General features: G+C 36.9%; 2 protein-coding genes across 2 annotated transcripts; both read right to left on the minus strand.

Moving 5' to 3' along the window:
- Positions 1 to 1,383: 1,383 nt before the first annotated feature.
- LOC134743371 (pyruvate kinase-like) lies at positions 1,384 to 5,412 on the minus strand. The gene is made up of 9 exons (XM_063676763.1): positions 5,281 to 5,412; positions 4,901 to 5,033; positions 4,492 to 4,715; positions 4,007 to 4,336; positions 3,525 to 3,671; positions 3,333 to 3,434; positions 2,876 to 3,121; positions 1,963 to 2,185; positions 1,384 to 1,616 (listed from the first exon to the last, which is right to left on the minus strand). Exons 1-9 carry the CDS (start codon positions 5,317 to 5,319, stop codon positions 1,441 to 1,443), a joined length of 1,620 nt encoding a protein of 539 aa, XP_063532833.1. The 5' UTR covers positions 5,320 to 5,412; the 3' UTR covers positions 1,384 to 1,440.
- Positions 5,413 to 7,866: 2,454 nt separating this feature from the next.
- Positions 7,867 to 15,482, minus strand: LOC134743357 (pyruvate kinase-like). Its single transcript, XM_063676748.1, has 11 exons — positions 15,200 to 15,482; positions 14,614 to 14,840; positions 14,052 to 14,381; positions 13,748 to 13,894; positions 13,504 to 13,614; positions 11,105 to 11,233; positions 10,597 to 10,710; positions 9,665 to 9,790; positions 8,956 to 9,052; positions 8,291 to 8,480; positions 7,867 to 7,942 (listed from the first exon to the last, which is right to left on the minus strand). The coding sequence occupies exons 1-11, from the start codon at positions 15,330 to 15,332 to the stop codon at positions 7,867 to 7,869; spliced, it is 1,680 nt and encodes a 559-aa protein (XP_063532818.1). The 5' UTR covers positions 15,333 to 15,482.
- Positions 15,483 to 19,924: the final 4,442 nt, after the last annotated feature.

A 19,924-nucleotide genomic window follows, 5' to 3' on the forward strand; every position in this document is an offset into this window, starting at 1 on the left:
CATTCTCAAAAAGGACGACGATATATTTTCAGCAAGCAAGCGTTTCAATCAACCTTAATGTCCAATCGCTTAAGCGGGCAAAAGCTGTATTTTCCAAATTGAAAATTTAAAAAACATGATCGCAAAGAGAATTCACAAGCAAAGCCGAGAGCGGCTATCGGCCACAAGCTACGTGTGCCAATATTAGCCGTTTCTCTGGGATCACACTTTATACACACTGTACTTGCGATTGAACAATAAGACAAAATCTTCACCATAAAATTTCTCATGTCTATCATGTTTTTCACTTCGTTGAAATGAAGTAAGTAGCAAAATAGCGCATTACGGCATGTCTAAGTACAGTTGTGAGTACTATAATTACAATTGATGATAAAATACAATTTGAGATGACTAGGTAATAACAATTGAGAAAAAAAAGGTTCAAGTTTCAAGGTGAGATAATTTTTAGACGGATTATTATGATTTCTTCTATTATATCACTGCCAGGATACACTGTGTTCACCGGAGTACATACAGTTGTGGCCGCTTACTATCATGCGGTCTCTATATAGTTGTCAAGCGGACCCCAGGCTCCCATGAGCCGTGGCGAAATGCCGGGATAACGCGCGGAAGAAGGAGAAGCAGAGCCAACCATAGGGTAGGGTTGGTAGTTGGCAGCCCTAAAGGACCATGAGCGCCAAAGCCTAGGTTACATAAATTCAATTCGGGCACCTCAGAGTGGCGCAAATTTGCGCGACCAGCGCTAGCGCTCTTTGACGGCGACCGCGTGACGCGATCGGAGCCGGCGCGGCGCAAATGCATCGTGGTTTCGGGATTTGACGGGAGATCTATCCCATTAATTTTAGACACTGTGACACAGGTTGGATAGGGATATGTAAGCTGCGACAGATACGACAGTAGTAGGGGATTTTAGTTTACAATTTGTAAGTCCAATCCGGAACAAACCATAAAACTACTATATATGCATGTAGTTACAATTAAATACCAGGATTCGTTGATTAGCCAGTCTTCTCCGAGACCACGGGGACAACGCCGTCCTCGAAACGTCGGAGGTAAATTTAAAACTTATTTCACGCGATTAAGTCCCGCCGCCGTTGTGAATAATAATGAGTAAAAATCGTGAAAGTTTAAATCAGTGTTTCGTTGAGAAGGTGAATTAGCATGGTTAAATAACAAATTATCGAATATTAATACTTTATATTGTACGCGTGTGTGGTTTTCAATTATTCCAAAGTTTAAAATATCTTTCTTTAGGTAGATATATTGTAGATTGATTGTAAATCCCCATCTCACAGATTTTTTTTATACGATGTCGATGGGAAATATGTATACGGCTTACTATCATACCTTTTACTTAAACGTACTTGGCATATAAGACATTTCAAGTGCGCAATAAACGAATATCTCTGTTGCATTATATTATATTTACCACAAAACAGTTCAATCAGCGTTAGCGTACACAACCCGCATGGTCTCCGTGAACTCCTGGCCCTCGCGCCATCCCGTTACGAGCACGAGAGGGTCCCCCACTCTGACGAACGCACGCTCCATCATCCATTTGCAGGCGAAGGCCACTCGCTGGTTCACGTCCACCAACCAGTCGGGATCGGGCTGGTCTGGAATATATTGGCGGATAAACGTATAGTCCCAGAAAGGCAAAGAGTTGGTCCTAGTAAGAGAAAATTGGAAGAAACCTTTGAGTTGATGACGATTACAGATCACAGATAGAGATCAAATTAGGTAGGCAATCAGCGGCATAATATTGAAATGTCAGTCTTGGTATGAACTTTATATGTACCTATTTTAAATATTAACTAAGTATTGGATGTAATATTACTGACGGGTTATTGTGAGCTGTAGACTATGAAGTGGCCATTTATTTAACTGCTTGAACTTTTACCTTACATACAATAAATAAAGTCTGCTGCCAGGTTCATTATCATTAAAGACATAAAATGATACCTTCGTATACCAACGGTATGATTCCCCTCCACATATGAAGCTGCCTGGCGATAATCGGGTATCTAGTGAGAGCCACGATCGGGCAGCGAGGCTTGAAGCGAGACACAATATGGGCCGTGTGTCCAGTCGACGTGACCACGACTATGCCTGCGGCGAGCGTGCGGTGCGCGGCCAGGACAGCTGCGAGGCCGATGGCGACCGGTTTGCTGCAGGGGAGCGGGCTCTGAAGACAGAACACGTGACAAGTGTTTAGAAGAAAAAAGTACTCGGCTCATGTTACTTAGAAGTTAGGTCCTGATGAATAGGATGGGATATTCAAGATCAACTGGGATATTCAAGTAACCCCCTTATTCATAAAACTTAGCAACGTCTTCTTTTATTATTGTTATTGTGGGTGTTGCGGGCCTTTAAGTGCCACGTCGACCAGGCAGTTGTGACGGTCCTTTAGTTCATTACGTAATGCCCGTTGAATCCAGGAAATTCCAGATTCTTTGAGCCGTAATGCTCTCTACCTCATAGGGTGCCGTGCCGCCCTAAGTAGGGTAAACGCCGAATACAGATTAATATTGTTTTAATTTTCGGACTTTACCCAAAAGGCTCGGGTAATACTAGTTATACCAGGGTAAACTTGAATTTAATTAATCTTCTAACATTACCCGTAACATATATACTTATAATATAGCTATTGCAGTCACTGGATTGGCAAATGTCAGCTTTTGACGACCAAAGTTACATAAGTTGTCACATTTGAAGCACTTACTTGTCTTAGACGTTACACAGATTAGAGCCGGCGTAGCTTTATTTGATGTTCATAAGTCATAAAGCGCATTGTAATATGCCTACTTAAACAATAAACTATCTTTATCTTATCTTATCACAAACACACATCTTACGTGTATACAACGTAATATACCGTGTCAATCATATCCATAAACAGCTGCCTCGTCCAAACACATGCCTCGGCCTCCTTGCAGGCCTTGGCTAGACAGGTGACGGTTTCCACCGGATACTGCCCGACCGCCGTCTCCGCAGTCAGCACCAGGGCGTCAACTCCATCTAACACGCAGTTCGATACGTCCAGCAGCTCTGACCGTAGCGGTTGCGAGTGGTGTCTCATATTGCTTAAAAGTTGGCTGCTAATGCTTACGGGGATATTAGCCTTGAAACAAAACAACTGTATGTTTTAGTAGCTCACTGAGGACAGTAGAGTCATGTGAATTATCCATAAGTTGTGAAAGTAGCCTTCGCATCAAAGAAAGCAACTGGGTTACCCGCAGCAGCTGTTATCTCATAAAACATATCATGCTTATCTTCCAGTTAAGCAAAATTATGTTTATTTGAGTGGATATGAAATCAATCTAACAAGTTACCTTATTAGCGCGAGCAATCATGTTTTTTTGAACTAATATTAACTTTTTAGGAGTAATGTCTGAACCCAATTCTTGTCTTGCAATCATTATTCCATTTGTCGCCTGTAAAAAATACCTAGTATTAACATGGAACGTACATAAGTTAAATTAGCAATTTGTCTTTATGATAGGCCAAAAAATATGGTAACTTACATCGAGTATTTCATCAAGATTTCGATATCCTGCGATAGTTTGAATTTGAGATATGATTGCAATTTTTTTACCCTTTTCGCCCAAAAGTTGTTTTAACTCTCTAATAGCATCGGCACTGCTCACAAACGGAGCGATTAAAATATCGAGCTGGAAAATAATAAACAGCTTTATTGTAAAGCTAATAAATGCTTACTAGTCATCCAAAAAAATATAAGTTGATGTAGCTACATGCAAAAATAACTCAACATCAAATGGTAGCGGTTATAACCGACTCCATAAAAACAGCCATACGGATAAATAAAATTATAAGGAAGAGACAGATACTCATAAGGCTAGGGCTAAAGCGTGATGATAGTAAAGCTAAAAGGAAGTATAAATATACACGATGGCACTTATACAATGAATGTTTCTATTGTTCCTACAAATAAAGGGTTTGGTGTGACATTGGGTGCTAATCGATTTTTTGTAGTGATTGTATATACCTGGTGGGATTTAGCCATTTCAATATCCATTCTGTCTTTTTCAGAATAATTAGGCATATTTAACAGCACATTAGGTATAAATACATCTTTATATGAACCCAACTGCCCACCCCTTTCAATTTTACACGTCATTGTTGTAGAGGAGATGACTTCTACTATCAAAGAAATACGTTCGTTGTCCAACAAAATGTTATTCCCTTTCTTAACTTGATCTGCCAAGTACATGAAGTCAACGAAAATGGTGTATGTGGAACATCTATCTTTATATGTTTCGTCTGATGTTAGTCTTACTGTTTCTCCAGTTTTCAAGTCAACAGTATCACCATAACTCTAAAAAATGAAACACTAGTAATAACTATGAAATCAATTTTATTTAAAACAACCCGTCGTAACTTGGATTGTCTTGGATTGCTCATGAGACTCACCGTCAAAAATATCAATCACATATCAAAAATAAGTTGAAGTTTGAGTAAATGTTTAATTACGTCAGCTATCCGCCCAGTCCTAATTTTTTTACCCGACAGACGACCAGCAATCGCGACAGGAGCCATTTTCTCCATTTTGACACTGTAGTTCTTGGCAGCTTGTCTCAAAGTTTTGATCATTTCTATATGCTCTTCGACGCTGCCAAATGAAAAGTTTAGCAAGGCTATATTCATCCCAGCTGCTATCATTTGTTCTACGACTTCAACGTCTGTTGTGGATTTACCTGAAAAAACAATATTTACGATCGAAAAAACTAACAAACTCATCAACTTCAAACTTATCAGCAAATACTAGGGGAAACTATAGTTGAATCCCACATAGCAACATAGCATCGTTTTTGGATCTGTTGTAAAGTAAACCTTTATCAATAATGTTACTCGCCAGAGTTGACAGTTGATAGTAAGTTACCCATAGAAGCGATGATTCCAGTGAGACGCTGGCATCCAGGAGGTGCCTTGATATCAAGGTTTAGGTGGTGGTCAAGGGGTGTAGTTGCATTCGCTGAGGGCAACTGCTGTCCAGGCAGTTCCATAGCGTCATACTATATTTTGGAAGATAAGTTTTACATAAGTAGTGATTGGATTGTTATTTCAGTTATTTGTCACAGTAGGTAATGGGTATCGGACTCAAGCAAATTATAATTATCCATGGCGATTAGATCCCTTCTGGGCGATCGTACCAAGGTCAAAACTTACCTCATCTTAAGCCTAAAGTCCGACTACCTACCAATAAAAGTAAGTCGAATTTTGTATTTAACGCGATTATACTTAGGTAGTTTATTTACTTACTTCGCCTAACGCAGTGTCATGGTTTGTAGGCCACACCATGTTATTATTACACACTACAAAATAAATTAGTTCCAAAAAATATTTATATTATCTTCGTATATTCTTATGAAATTAACTTGTCAACAGTGTTATGACAGCTTATGACATTAGTCACATAAAAGATAAAGTGACAATAATTACAAAAAAAGAAAATGTAAGTAACGCTTAGTTGCGAAGGCTGTACTACATTATTATCAATATTTTGATAAATTAAATTGGGTGTGTGTACCTATTTATAAATACTCGATAGAGTGGAAAAAAATAAAATCGTTTACACTCGTTACTCGGAAATCGTAAAAAGCCTTTGTCGGCCATCGGTTTAAGCGGATAAACCGTGTCTGTTTAGAGAAGTCAGTGGTAAATTAGCGCGTACTAAAGAATCCGGGTCTTCAGGTAGGCGGGGCGATAAACAAAGCTGAAACTTCAAACTGAAACGCTGAAATCACGCAAGAAACTCATGACAGTTACGTCCTTTCACTTCTAAAAAGTAAAGCAGCTGTCGGTAACAACGCAAGAAAAATAAATAAAGCCCAAAATAAACAAAGACAAGCCTTATTTGTGGGGAAACCATTGGGGGATCAAAACGACGTTCGCGAGAGATGAAAATAAAAATGGATTGCGCTGAGGAAAGCAATTCAGGTTTAAATTTCGGAATTCGAATACGACAACATTTTAAATGTAGGTATCGTACCTAAGAGTACACTCCTATTCAAAATTAGCTGTTGTTGCGATTTGGAAATTAAGTTTGAACGATTTATATTTGTTATTTTTGTAAGTACTAAAAACTGTGAAGTCATTTATCAACGCAGAATTTTGGCTTTTTGTATTTTGAGGGATGAATCCGTCTCACGTAGTTAAAATGAATCATCTCCCCACTTGTCTTATTATTAACGAATCAACAATGCACACATAATACTATTTAAGTCCTGTTTTATGGGGCTGTAAGCCGGGTTATGAGGATCATCTGCGCAGCTTTTACAATCTCCATTACATAGATCAGAACGAACAACGAGCGCACAATTGAAACTTTGTAAATATCTACATGAGACAATCCTTCTTCATTCATCTTTTGCAGCTTCTTGTAAGTTATAGTTATTTTAAATCGCCACAAAATTTGTACATACTAAAACGAGGTAGCTTTTTCTAAACCAGCTGAATATATTTTATCAGCAACAAACGTTTCTTTTTAGAAAAATATAATCTGATTTCAAAAAAGCCTGAGGAAATATCTTAGTTTCAATTGTATTCCCCGACGGCCCACGGTTGGAGTCATACAGGGCTGTTATTACGATTGCTTTTCGAGCAGTTGAGCGTTAGACGCGAGCTAACCAATCCAATATAACGGCGATCTTGAAAGCTCCATTTACACGGAGGAAGAACTTACATCATGCAGTATTCAATACATTGGTAACTACAGACAGAATACAATGAATTCTGTCGATCGAACAAAATCCGCAATGTAACGAAAATCATAAACAAGTTCTTGATCCGTCTTAATGGTGCTGAAGGCTGAAGTCTGTGTTGGACTGGTTCTATGTTTCTTTTCATTGGTAACAAAATTAAATGAAAACAAAAGTAACGTAAACGTACAATAATTTACCAATTATGTCCTCTTAAGGGATATTTTAAACCTGTACGGTAACCATCAACAACTGAGAGATTACATTGTACTTATTTGCCTGATGCGATAGCTTTCCGTCGGTTGGAATGAGATAGCAATCCATGGCCAGTGCTCAACACAAATTGTTAAAGGAAACGGCAGCGCTCCCAAGGGGGTGCCATCTATAAAATCTTCGTCCGTCCAATACGAAAGTATAACCTCTTTGTTAAATTTTTTGTGTAGTATTAAACAAAGGGTAAAAGCTAAATATATGCAAAAAGCATTGTTAAACATATAAACTAAACGAAAAAAAGATTAGGAATATAATCACCTAGCAGCATGGTAAATGTACGATGAAAATGGTATAAGTTCAAGTTAAATGAAAATCCACTATGGTTTCCACAATTCACGTTTTTGTATAGTGACCCTAATTGTGACGCTCATTATCGGCGAATTATATTATCATGTTATGGATGCATCGGGCATATTCATTCTTCAGGGGTAATTTGAATGTCTAGTGGTGCGAGTAATAAAATAACACTTATTATTTATTACCCAAGACTTGAGTTATTTTTCATTAATTATTGTGGCCTCTATGGCGGTAGTTGCCTATTGTTCTTTAGGTCTCTATTTGAGAATAGAGATTTAAAGGGTCCGTAAGCATAAGGCCCGCCTGATGGAAAGCGGTTACCGCAGCCTAGGGACGCGTGCTGCCCCAGAGGTGTCCCATGCGTGTGGCTGACTCTTTAGAAACCTGGTCAATCCTGTTTACCCATGTAATTCCTCGAGAAAACCTCGTCAAGGAGTTTAATTAAACCAACTTTAGAAGTTTAAGTCTGACCCGTCACCCGTTGACCACGAACGCTGTAAAGGGTTCGAAACGTCGGGATGTATTATAAAATCAATATACGCGATATAATCCGTTTTCATAGTTTTATTTCAAATGTTTAAGTCTGTTTTATTGGACATTGGGTTTGATCGCTGACGTCCTTATCTTTTTCAATTTCTTCATCATCTTCGCATCTGCAAAAACAGAGTAAATTGTAACAAAAATTGTATTTGGAGAAGTAAATGTGTTTTGTTCCCATTGTTTTTTGAATTTGAAGAATGCAATATAAAGTGTATGGGTCATAGGTATGTACGTATTTTATTGTGAAATCCGTCATTTGTAATCCGTCGCTGTTGTTTGCAATTTAAAAATCAGCACCTTAAACACTTAATTTATAGGTTTATTAGGCATGCTGTATTGAGTTATTAATGGACAACTGCTGACTATTTCGCAGGCTCGCTTGTTACTCCCGGTACATTGCATAAAAATACCCTTGACTTGAAAATGTCATAAAAACATAATTATTACAATTCGATACTTACTCAACCATCGGCTTATTCGAAATGCCCACTGTCAGTATGCTGACCATGTCACAGTACGAGCTGCCGTCGGTGGCCCGCTTCAGGACCGCGTACGTGTCCCCGTAGTGTAGCCAGTCCAGCTTCACTGCGTATTCCACGGCGAAGTTTATGCGTGCGGTTAGCGTGAGGTAAAACCTCTTCGAAGGTTCCCCTAGAAACGAATCACGATATTATAGACAACTTGCTTTTTTTAGTCAGATGATCGTGATTATGAGTTATTACTGTGCTGTGACCGCTGCTCTTTTTATTTATCTCCGTGACAGAACATTAGGTACATGATCATCATTATGAATATCATATTGATCATCCCTTATGATTAGCGACATTGCTTATTTGTTTATGAGCTCTAAAAGTCCTTAAATTAAACCAATAAACATACAACTCAAGTTTTAAGTGATCTTAAAACATCCGTTTTTCTAAAATAGTTGAAACTTGCCAAGTTACAATTATATAATAGAAAGAGAGAACTAATAAAGTAATTCGTACCTAGTGCAATTATTCTGCTGTCTGTTTTCGTTCGCCGTCGCTGTGTTCCGCTTAGAGGAAGTCTATCTGACCCAATATCAGCACATTTTTTTCACACCTTTTTAATTTTTCACTACTCAACAAGAAGAAAACACCCTCACCCGAGTACAACAATGGCACCATGCACTTGTATAGCTGAAGCATCCTGGTGACCCTCACGTTAGTGCACACTGCCAGCACCAGACAGCACGGTCTTATCTGCACAAGACGACGGTCTTTTGAGTTTATCTAAGACGTTTTTAGATATCTACGTTTTGAAGAGAAATCGACTTTCACATCCTAATTTTAAAAGTTATTCAGTATGTCCAATATACAAAGTATGTATGTATGTAAACACTTTATTGCACATAAGACAGGTTTATCATTTATCATTTATTTATTGTATTGTCATGTACATAATAGGTGTTACATAATATAAAGTCAGATCATGACACCCTGTAAGGGCACACAATAGTAATATTATTCTAGGCTTTTCTAGGCTATTCTAGGCTAATTACATTTACTTATTAGTAGTAAAGGTTAAGATATACAATTAAACAGAAAGTATACAATGTACAAAGGCGAACTTATCCCTGTAAGGGATCTCTTCGAAAGTCTTTGTTAAACGATTAAACACAAACAGAAACAAGATTTCGGAATTGTCAACATTCGTGGTATCGACCATGTTGTTGCTAGGAATTTGGAAAGTTGTGAGGCAGAATAGATTGGTCTTGAAAGTGATATAAGCTATAATATTTTTGTAACCAGTTTGTTTTTTTTCGTAAATTTTTGTACTTTACTTATAGGTAGTGATAGGACGTAAAATAAGACCTGACATAGAGCCTTGGCTGTGCGCCCTGTCACCGTCGGTAGAATGATGACCTGAGCATTGGATTGGTTTGCTAAAGCTACGCATGACATCACGCTCGCCTCTGCTGCGTTCACCGGCATCAAGTACTGAAGACAAGGAAATAAAAATTACTTACACAGGAGTGGAAAACTAATTAATAATGAGTCGAATGAAGTAAAAACGAGACACACGATCTGACTAAAAATGGCATTTTCATGTAAGGGATATTCGCAAGAATTTTAATTTTTTGACCTATAAAATATTTCTTACTGCCGCCAGCAACATGCTGAGATGAGGCCATTTCGTGGCACTTTAATCTTATTGTATGTTTTTTTAATATTATGTAATGTCTCGTTTGTTTCTGCTTACGAATAAAATAATTCTATTCTATTCTATAATACACGAAGGTCGCTTCGTGGCAGGTAAAAGGGAAAATAAAAGCAAGAGATCGTGTTTTCTTTTTTAAATTTGATAAGGACTGTGATTCTAATGTGACTTAAAGATTTGCCTATTGCAAACACCATCAGGTTGGTAATTGAAGACACCACTATATATAAAATAAAACCCCATCTAACAAAGTATGCCCATTTTCTCGAGTTGGAGCTAGTTTCGTTTGGAGTTAAGCAATACTATTTTATAAACTGTAATAGATGTCATATATTGTGGTGAAGGCCTGCCTTCACCACTGGAGGGCCTCGTCACTTTTTTCTTTAATATATAACATCTATTACAGTTTATAATAATTTATATATAGTAGTGTGACTACTTAAAAGAAAAAACAAATCAAAATATTTTATAAAATAATTTGATTTGTTTCCAAAAACTTGTTCAATACTATTTTAATTAAGACCTATTTTAATACTTACAAAGACAGAGTAATACAATAAAAACATAAATAAATAAAATAATGTACCTGGTTGGTAAGTCTCCAAAAGCTATTTTTGGTACAAGTATACGGCTCCACAGTGCGGCAAATATCGTCCAACAGCTTCACCCCATCTATTGCGTTGTCAATGTCGTCGCAGTCCTTGAAATCAAATTAAATAAAAATAAAAACAGGCAGCTAGTGGCCCATAAACTTACAAATAAGCATACATAATTACAACAAAACTAACATAACTTTTTGATGCAAGCATATACAGCTGTGAGCTGACTATACTTTTCTTTCAATAGTCTACTAATACTGATCAAGTCAATTTTAACAAACCCAAACAGGTCGCGTTGTTTTATCACTATCAGTATCACCAAATCCTCCTAAACCCTAAATCCTAATTATATCTGACACAAAAAAAAAACCTATGTGCCACCTTCGGTCTCAATCATAAGATCAGCTCAATGGTACCATAATATTGCATTGTCACCCAACTTTTGTAAGTTCTAAATGTAAGTCGTAAAAGCTCGTAAAAAATCACGCCCCACACCTTAAGGATGAACCCCGACACACCGTCCAGGATGGCGTTGGTGACGTCCGCGATCTCGTTGCATTCGGTCACACCGTAGCGAATGGCGCTTTGCATTACGCCGCCTGAAAGAAATATTGGCTTGCCTGCCTAGAAAATGTTGAAAATTAGTTAGTCATCAGTATTTTTTTAGTTTTTTAGTTAAGTATTCGTGCGGACGAACCATAAATCTCAAGGTATATGAAACTTCATCATGTCAGAAAGCAAGACTAGTATAACTTTAGTCTTCAGTATTTTTTTTATGTTCTTGCTGATGAACTTAACGTACATTAAACATAATCATTTTAAGAAAGCGGGATTAGTACAATGTATAATAAAACCTTTTTTTATTGAAATAAAACTATGAATACGGATTATATCGCGTATATTGAATTTATAATACATCCCGACGTTTCGAACTCTTTACAGTGTTCGTGGTCAACGGGTGAAAAATACCCACATACCAAAAATAATGAACCATCATAGACTATAAACTTTAAGGCTGGTTGTACATGCAAAATCGGTTCATAAGGCTAGTTATACACTACAATAAACGCGATAAAAAAAAACCTTTTTTTATTCCTAACTTTCTTTTACGGTAGTCATTGGAGCGGCCAATGTGCTCGCAAATATTTGAACATGGCCCTTGTGTCAGCCATGGTAACTATGTACTATGAGAATTCCCATCTTGATTCAAAAACAGAATTTCCAAAAACTTGATAAAATGAAACTACCTAAGGAAAACCAATACTGTTATTCCAAATACATATAATGAGGTAGTAACTTGCATTTGAACTTGGAGCAGTCATAATCAAATCATTCTCGAGCTACTGTTAATTAATTCAAGTAGAGTTCGAGGAGAGGAGTTTATTGCGAACTACCTATTGTAGTCTCGAGTTGAATGCCTTGTGCAAATTAAAGGAAACATTAAAACTTGTACTAATTACATTACATACATTAAAACTTGAAGGTACAGTCGCCATCAGATATATCGGAGCGGCCAAGGTGCTCACAAATATCTGAACACGCCTCTACTTTCAAGGCATTAGAGGGCGTGTTCAAATATTTTTGAACACGTCGGCAGCTCCGATATATCTGATGGCGACTGTACATCTTGTGAGATGTGACGTTTTACCTTAGCAAGAAGCCGATTCTGTCTTAACAATCTGATGATGATGTTTTGATATTATCTTATTTTGATACGACCTTGAGGCTATTCATCTAACATCTTACGTGCACCAATAAGTGCCAGATTACTTATGAAACTATCCCTGTCTTTGTTATGACTTTGTGAGGACCAATCAGCTTTAGCGGCTCACTCAAGGACCTTGAGTCAAGGTCGTATCAAAATAAGATGAAACACCCCCCCGCCCCCCCGTTTCCTTTAAAATTTTAACTTTACGGACTAGGTAACGAAATGGACTGTTGCACTTTATGTCAGCGCAAAGTAAGGTTGACCATTGTTGTAGGAAGCGAAAAATGCGCGAAGTAAGTAGGTGTTGTCGCTTCTTATTTCTGGGAAAGACTACGGGGACTATTTTTCGGATTGTAGCCATATTGAACATGCGGATACGGAGATCCTGATTTTAAATATAGGGCATAGAAAGATTACAATGTCGTGCGAGTGACTAAAAATACGTGAGATAAACCGTTTACATCGGTGTTTTAGGTGCGGGGATGATTTCTATTTAAAACTTTCTTTATTATAAAATAATTACTTACCAAACTATTAAAAATAGGAATTAAGCTCAAAATGAGCTTAGAAATATTAAAAAAGTTTCTTTTATTACAGTTTTTACCTATTATTTGGCTACTGTAAAACATTCCCGCACCCAAAACCCCGATGTTTATTAGCTAAGGTTTTTACAATTTGTTTAATTAGTTATACATTTGGGGATGACAGTTCTATAATATACTGCATAATGTAATAATAAAAAAAAACAACTTTACCAATCGGGTCTGCGTCATTAGTCTAATTTTTTCTAGTGTTTATATATTCTTATATTTAACGTAAGTACCTACATACCACGCTGCGCTCTAAGACTCAAATAATAGACGTAGCTCGGAAAGCGGCCAAGTTGAAATGGGACTGTGCTGATCATGTCTGCCGAATGCCGGATGACTTGTGGGCCAAGTTAACCACGGAGTGGGAGCCCCACGAGTCTAACCGGGGATCCGGCAGACCTCGTCGGCGATGGCGGGATAACTTGGACTCCTTCTTGACAGGCTGGCCGGATATAGCATTAAACAGAGACGAGTGGAAAAAGAGGGGGGAGGCCTTTGCCCAGCAGTGGGACACAGTGGGCTCTGAATAATAAATAATAATAATAATAAACCTACATTTATTATACATTATACATACATGTTATTGACTTCTTTACCTGTTGACATTTTGCTGTGACCCACTTCTGTATGCTGTTCAATCTATATTTATACGTAGTGCTCATTTCGTACGGTAGGCATTCTCTTAAAAATATGATTCCGTCAGATTCCTAAAAAAAAAGAGTTTAGTAGCTAATAATAAAAATTTCATTTTTTCTAATCATAATCTTACACGGACAATTAAGAAACCCTATTTTATCTTATTAGCGTAAGTATGTGTACCTACTTGAAGAATGTACTTACTTTCAATATTTCATCAAGGTTATCAATAGCCTTTTCTGTGCTAATGCTGCATAGAATGATGGGCCGCTGAAACTTCTTGCTGATACACTTCTTTACCGTTTTAATTCCCTCTTTGTCCTCTACATGGTTAATAATTATTGCGTCCACCTTCAACATCAAGGATGTACATGCTTATATTTGTAGTATGGTGTGAAGGACGGTTTATATATTCATAATTTGTAACACTCATATATGCACCTGACTAACATTTTTGGATGTGACTAACATTTGATATTATTTTCTCGTCAGGCAAAATTTTACTTACCTGATTTTCCACGACAAATTTGATCACATCTGAGTCTCTCTTCGTAACGAAAGGCCTCGTAGTTTTCAAACATCGAAAACAAACACCGGATATGTCTCTCAATTTGCCGCTTTTTACAACCACTGTTTTAATGCTCTTAGCATTCACAATCTCAGTACAGACAAGACCGATTTCATCCCCGTCTATAGCTATCTCCATACCAACTTGCACTTCACTCGCAAGGTTAGGATTATCAACGAAAATTTTACTTGTGTTGCATTTGTTGAGGTACGATACATCGCAAGTGAGCTGGACTTCCTTGTCTTTTCGTAATATAATGTATGGCACGTCCTAAAAATAAGTTTGAACTTTATTTTAAAAGTAAAACTTGGTTACCTACTTGAAAAAAATTTGACTATTTGGTATAATTTAGACTTATTGGTGGTATCTCGATCAAGGTATTTAGGAGCTTCTGTAGGTTTTTGAACTGACTGTGCGATTGATCATAGTCACACTCTAGGTACTTAAGTAAGTTTTTGTTGACAGGTAACGAAATGTGACGTTTTATATTCAAATTACATACCTGTTCAAGAATGCCTGTCTTAACAGTGCAGTTCTTCAGGTCAATACAAGTCGCAAGAGGCCAGTTCAGCACGCCGTATTTCTGACAGCAGTTGGCGGTGGCGGTTTTAATTTTGCCTAGAAGTTTGATATTGTCCTTGATGGACTGGTGGGACATCCTGAATCGAGCTACATTCAAGCCGGCCTCCATAAGCTTTTGAACGTCAACGGCAGTGACCACGCAGTTTGCTGGAATAGGTGTGGAATAGGTACGATTTAAAAAATAACTAATGTTCAAAAATATCTACAAGCAGGGCTCGGAACCGGTTTTTTTAAAAACCCGTAATAGCCCAACATTTTTAATTATTTTATGCTTTTTACGTAGGACTGCATCATATATTTAGGTAACAACTTCGTATTATTAGATTGTCTCATTAAAATGAAATAATAAACCAAAGAACGAAAAATAACTTTATAATACTGGTATTTTTTGTATGAAGAAAAAACGGTTCCGAGCCTTGGCTACATGTTAGGTAAATGGGGTGTCAAAATGATCGCATGCCTTGCAGCTGTAACCAACTATTCAATATAATACTAAGACGGTTTACCTAAAGTAGCCATGATGACACTACGTCTTCGTTTGAATAATTTGTCGCCGAGAATATCCTTATGAGTCAATGTACTAAAATCGATATTCTGTAGTTCTGTAGTCATTTGACCGATTTGTGTTGTATGAATCATTTTAGAAACAGATGTTTACTAGTTTAGATATATTATTAAATAAGTATCACATAAAAATGAATGGCGTAGTAAATGCTATACGTTTATAAAAATAAGGAAATAGCAGAAGTCGTAAAATGTTAAAAATAAACGCAACGAAAATCAATGTTGTATTTTGACATGTGTCATTTTCAGGTGTTACTCATGTTGTACTGCGTTCACATAAATATATTAAACTATCAAACCTTATATACATCCAAAAAGTTTTGCAACGAACGCATATTATTTTTTGTAGTGAGAGAAAGTACTTATAATGTATTTTGTAATTGAAATACAAAACTTTCCATTAAACTTTTATTAAACGCATAATAACACTCGGTACGAAACCGTTTTCAAATAATATATAAAGGCTCAAACCAAATGTATTGCACATAACTTTTTTGCAACTAAATAAGTTTTATGAGCATTGTCGGCAAAAAGCAGGGTGCAGTAACAAAGTAAAACATAGTATCTTTGACCGGCATTTCTCTCATATTTGCTCAATCTGTGGCAACTAATGGACAAACAAGGGGCGGCTATGTTGATTTTCAGTTAGCGCGTATGCGACGTTCTTTCCTTGCAAGATTTATTTTCGCCCGGAAAGAAGACGAATCTCTTTGTTTATCTTTGCATTCAACTTTTATGGCAATTGTTAGCTTTGAGAATTTGAAACTGTTGTTGGTCGCGGTTCGACAGTGTTGGGAATGTTTCACGTCGAAAGTTAGCAACTGCGAGTTTAAATTGAAAATAACTGAAAAGACACTGGTGTTTTACATTTAAAAAGGGACATGTGGCCTCGTTACAGAAAGCTGGGATATTGACCTAGTTTTGTCAGTTTTGTAGATTGGGCTGAAAACGGGCCGTGGCCGATTTTGAAATTTTCAATTACCCATAGACTTTAAAATATTTCACCTCCTTCGGAGAAAATACTGTGTACACAAATAAAATATAAAAATACCCTTATGTCAGTGTCAATATGCTTGAATAATTGCTGATTTTAGTGAATATGTTACTATTAAACAGTCATGATTATTGCGATGCAAAAGTTGTGTTCCGTATACATTTTGTGATGTGATGGTTGTGATGGACTTAATTCGCAACAACTTATCCAATGCTTCGAGCAAATGAGTAAGTTTCTCATGTTATATATTTTTTTCCTTATTTAATCTTTTTTTGATTTGAAATGTTTGTTACTTTATATTTACCCTACTACGGTAATCACAAATGATTTTGGCTAGACTACCATAGCATAGTTATATTATTAGCCACGGCGTTCCTTAAACCCTTTGAGTATTCTGATTAGATCTGGATTAGTTATGGGTCTATTTATATCCAGACAGCTGTTGTGTTTCCTTTTCCGTCGCCGTGTATCGTATTCGATTCTAAGTATCCGGGACCATACCGGGTATTCCCCGGAGCACCAACTTCACGGTGACATCAAACCGTCGATTCCTCAAGGGCCAAACCGTGAGTTAGCGAAAAAAAGTTTCGTAAAACTTTTCTGAACTGAAAATTTTCCAACGCTCCAGACAACAGGCAAACGTTTTGATGCATCCCACAACTTAGTATTGTACCTACTACTCTGAACCGACCGTACAGTCGCCATTAGATATATTGAGCGGCCAAGGTGCTCACAAATATCTGAACACCTATTCCGAAAGCGTTAAAGTGCGTGTTCAGATATTTTTGAGCACCCCGGCCTTTCCGATATATCTGATGGCGACTGTACTACATTTTTATAACATTTTATTTGACGTCATTGTACGAGTATGTAGTTACATTTTCATATTTGAGTATTAAAAGGTTTCTAATTTTATTTCAGACATAAATATGGGCGCTCAATACTTTTTGGCTAAGGCTTTATTTGCTTTGTTTTGGTTTTACGACTACATGTTATGGGGAAGTAAATATAAATGCAATGGATTTATTTATTCAATGTAAAGTTACTGCAAATATGCAATAGAAACGTTAGTTTTCATTTGAATGCACTCACAAATTGGCGATCTATTTCATACTTTTAAATGTTTTGATAAAAAGACTGATACAAGATTATAAAATCTCATTTATAATTATATTTACTTACTTAAATCAAAAATCCTGAATGGTGAAATTCTTTAAAAAATGAGGACAAAATCAGTTACAAAACTGTAAAGTTAATTAGAATAGGGCTCAATGACTTACATTTTAGCTTGTTCGAGAGCAAATTTCGGTGCCACCTCCGTATACCGCGCCGCGTACCGGTAAATTTTAAAGAAAACGCCTCCCGAGGTGCAAACAAATGGGGGAGCTATTAACCTGCCCGCAGAGGCGAAGGTTGCTTAATTCGACGGTATTACTATTTGTTTTCTCAACCGCTTCATTCGTGATGGAAAATATACCTAATCCTGGTGTTAATTTTCGAGCGAACAAAGTCTAATAACTAGGTATTTAGTAAAAGTGTTGTAGTTGGCTATCACAATAAAAAATCAAAAAAAATCATACCTATTAAGTTTATATTATAAGGTAAGAAATGTTACTGCTTGCGCTTCACTATATAGTATAAAACAAAGTCGCTTTCCGCTGTCTGTCCGTCCGTCTGTCCCTATGTATGCTATGTATGTTTAAAACTACGCAACGGATTTTGATGCGTTTTTTTAATATATAGTGATTCAAGGAAAGGTTTATATGTATAATTTGTAAAAGTTTTGTGTAAATTAGTTGAACTACCCTTGCGAAGCCGGGGCGGGTCGCTAGTATAAATTTAAACCGGTCACCTAGTCGTCGAAATAATAGATTACCTAAGTCAAAATGTATTTGAAGATGTCAGTTAAGTGTAGACATATCATATAATATCAAAAAGAAAAAAAATATCCCTTGACCGTGGGTTGGGTTATTTTCATTATATAACGACAAACGTGAAAAAGTTAGGATTTATTTTTATTATTTGATAGTACCTATTCAAAATAAACTTACTGAGGCCCATTTCTCAGACGGTATTAGACTAATATTATTAGTTCACGAACTGTGAAATTGTATGGGTTGCCATGCCAACACACTAATAATATTAGCCTAATACTAACTGTTCGAGAAATGAGCTCCTGGTCATCTATATAGTATTTCCTATTTCCAACTGTTAGTAGGAAATGACGATCGTGAGACCTGTTGTAATGTATGGATCAGAATGCTGGGCGACGAAAGTGACGGATGAAAGAAGAGTGCACGCAGCGGAAATGAGAATGTTGAGATGGATGTGTGGAGTGACGAGAAAGGATCGGATTAAGAATGAGTATATTAGGGGAAGTTTGAAAGTAGCACCAGTAACGGAGAAGATAAGAAGTAGTAGGTTAGCGTGGTATGGGCATGTGATGAGGAGGGATGAATGCCATATAGGCAAAAGAATGTTAGGGATGAATGTTGATGGACGGAGAGCGTATGGTAGACCCAAAAAGCGATGGATGGATTGTATGAAAGAGGATATGAGAAAGAAAGGAGTGAATGCTGAGGTGACGAAAGATAGAGGAGAATGGAAGAGAAAAACATGTTGTGCCGACCCCACATAACGTGGGATAAGGGCAGGAAGAAGAAGAAGAGTAGGAAATGACGGTTAATTGATTCTTATTTGACGTATCCCTTGGATATCTTGTGGACTTCGTCAGAAAAGCGCTGTGTTCACGAGTTTCATGTGTAGTTTCGTGGTAGGGGCCCGCTCGGGTTAATTTCACCGCGCTAGCCCTAAGGCGCAATGTCGTTAATTTTGGTCGCCTTTTGATATTAACGAGGAGGCTCGACGCGTAATTATATGTGGTATTCTATTTACTAGTGATAAACGACGGTAATGGATACACATAATTATTTTGGTTTACCCTTGTTAAGACTTCTCGCGTAATTTCAGTAAGCTTGTGTAGGGAAACCTGGAGAAACATATTTAACATATAATTTTCTAAATTTAAGCCAAATTGCCTTCATACGGGACTTAAAAAAAACTGTTTAAGTACCTATAAGAACTTACTTTTTTGGGTTTATTTGGTTCCAAATTCTTAGCACTTGCAATCTACTGATACAATAAAAATATCTTTAGTATATTTTCAGGATGGTCACGTTTTAGTATTTATTATACAAAAATGTGGGATATTCTTAATTGGTTCGATAGATCGATCGACCTAGCGATAAGGATTAAGAAAGTTATTTGTTATACAAGGGTGCAAAGTTGTATTTTACCCGCGAGTGTTTTAACACACGAGAAGTAAAATACATTTGCACCCGTGTGTAACACAAAACTTTTCCCCTCACTATAGCGAGGAAAGTGCAACATCCACAGGCGTTAGATCATCTTCATCAACTGGAATCACTCATTTTTTTACGATATTATAACAAAAAACTCTGGAAATTCTGTACTTTTACGTGAGAAGTTATTAAGTAAAATTTTCGTTGACAATGTTGACATTTCTGACGTATGAAATGTCAATGATGCGTTTTGAAATTGCATCGACTTAACTTGTGCGTTCAGAATTATATTTAACATAATTATTAAAAAACAAACGTTTATTATGGAATTTTAAGGTTTATGACTTAAAATCATTAAATAAGGCTAAATC

This window comes from Cydia strobilella, chromosome 8 (assembly GCF_947568885.1).
Source record: "Cydia strobilella chromosome 8, ilCydStro3.1, whole genome shotgun sequence".
Classification (NCBI taxonomy): Eukaryota; Metazoa; Arthropoda; class Insecta; order Lepidoptera; family Tortricidae; genus Cydia; species Cydia strobilella.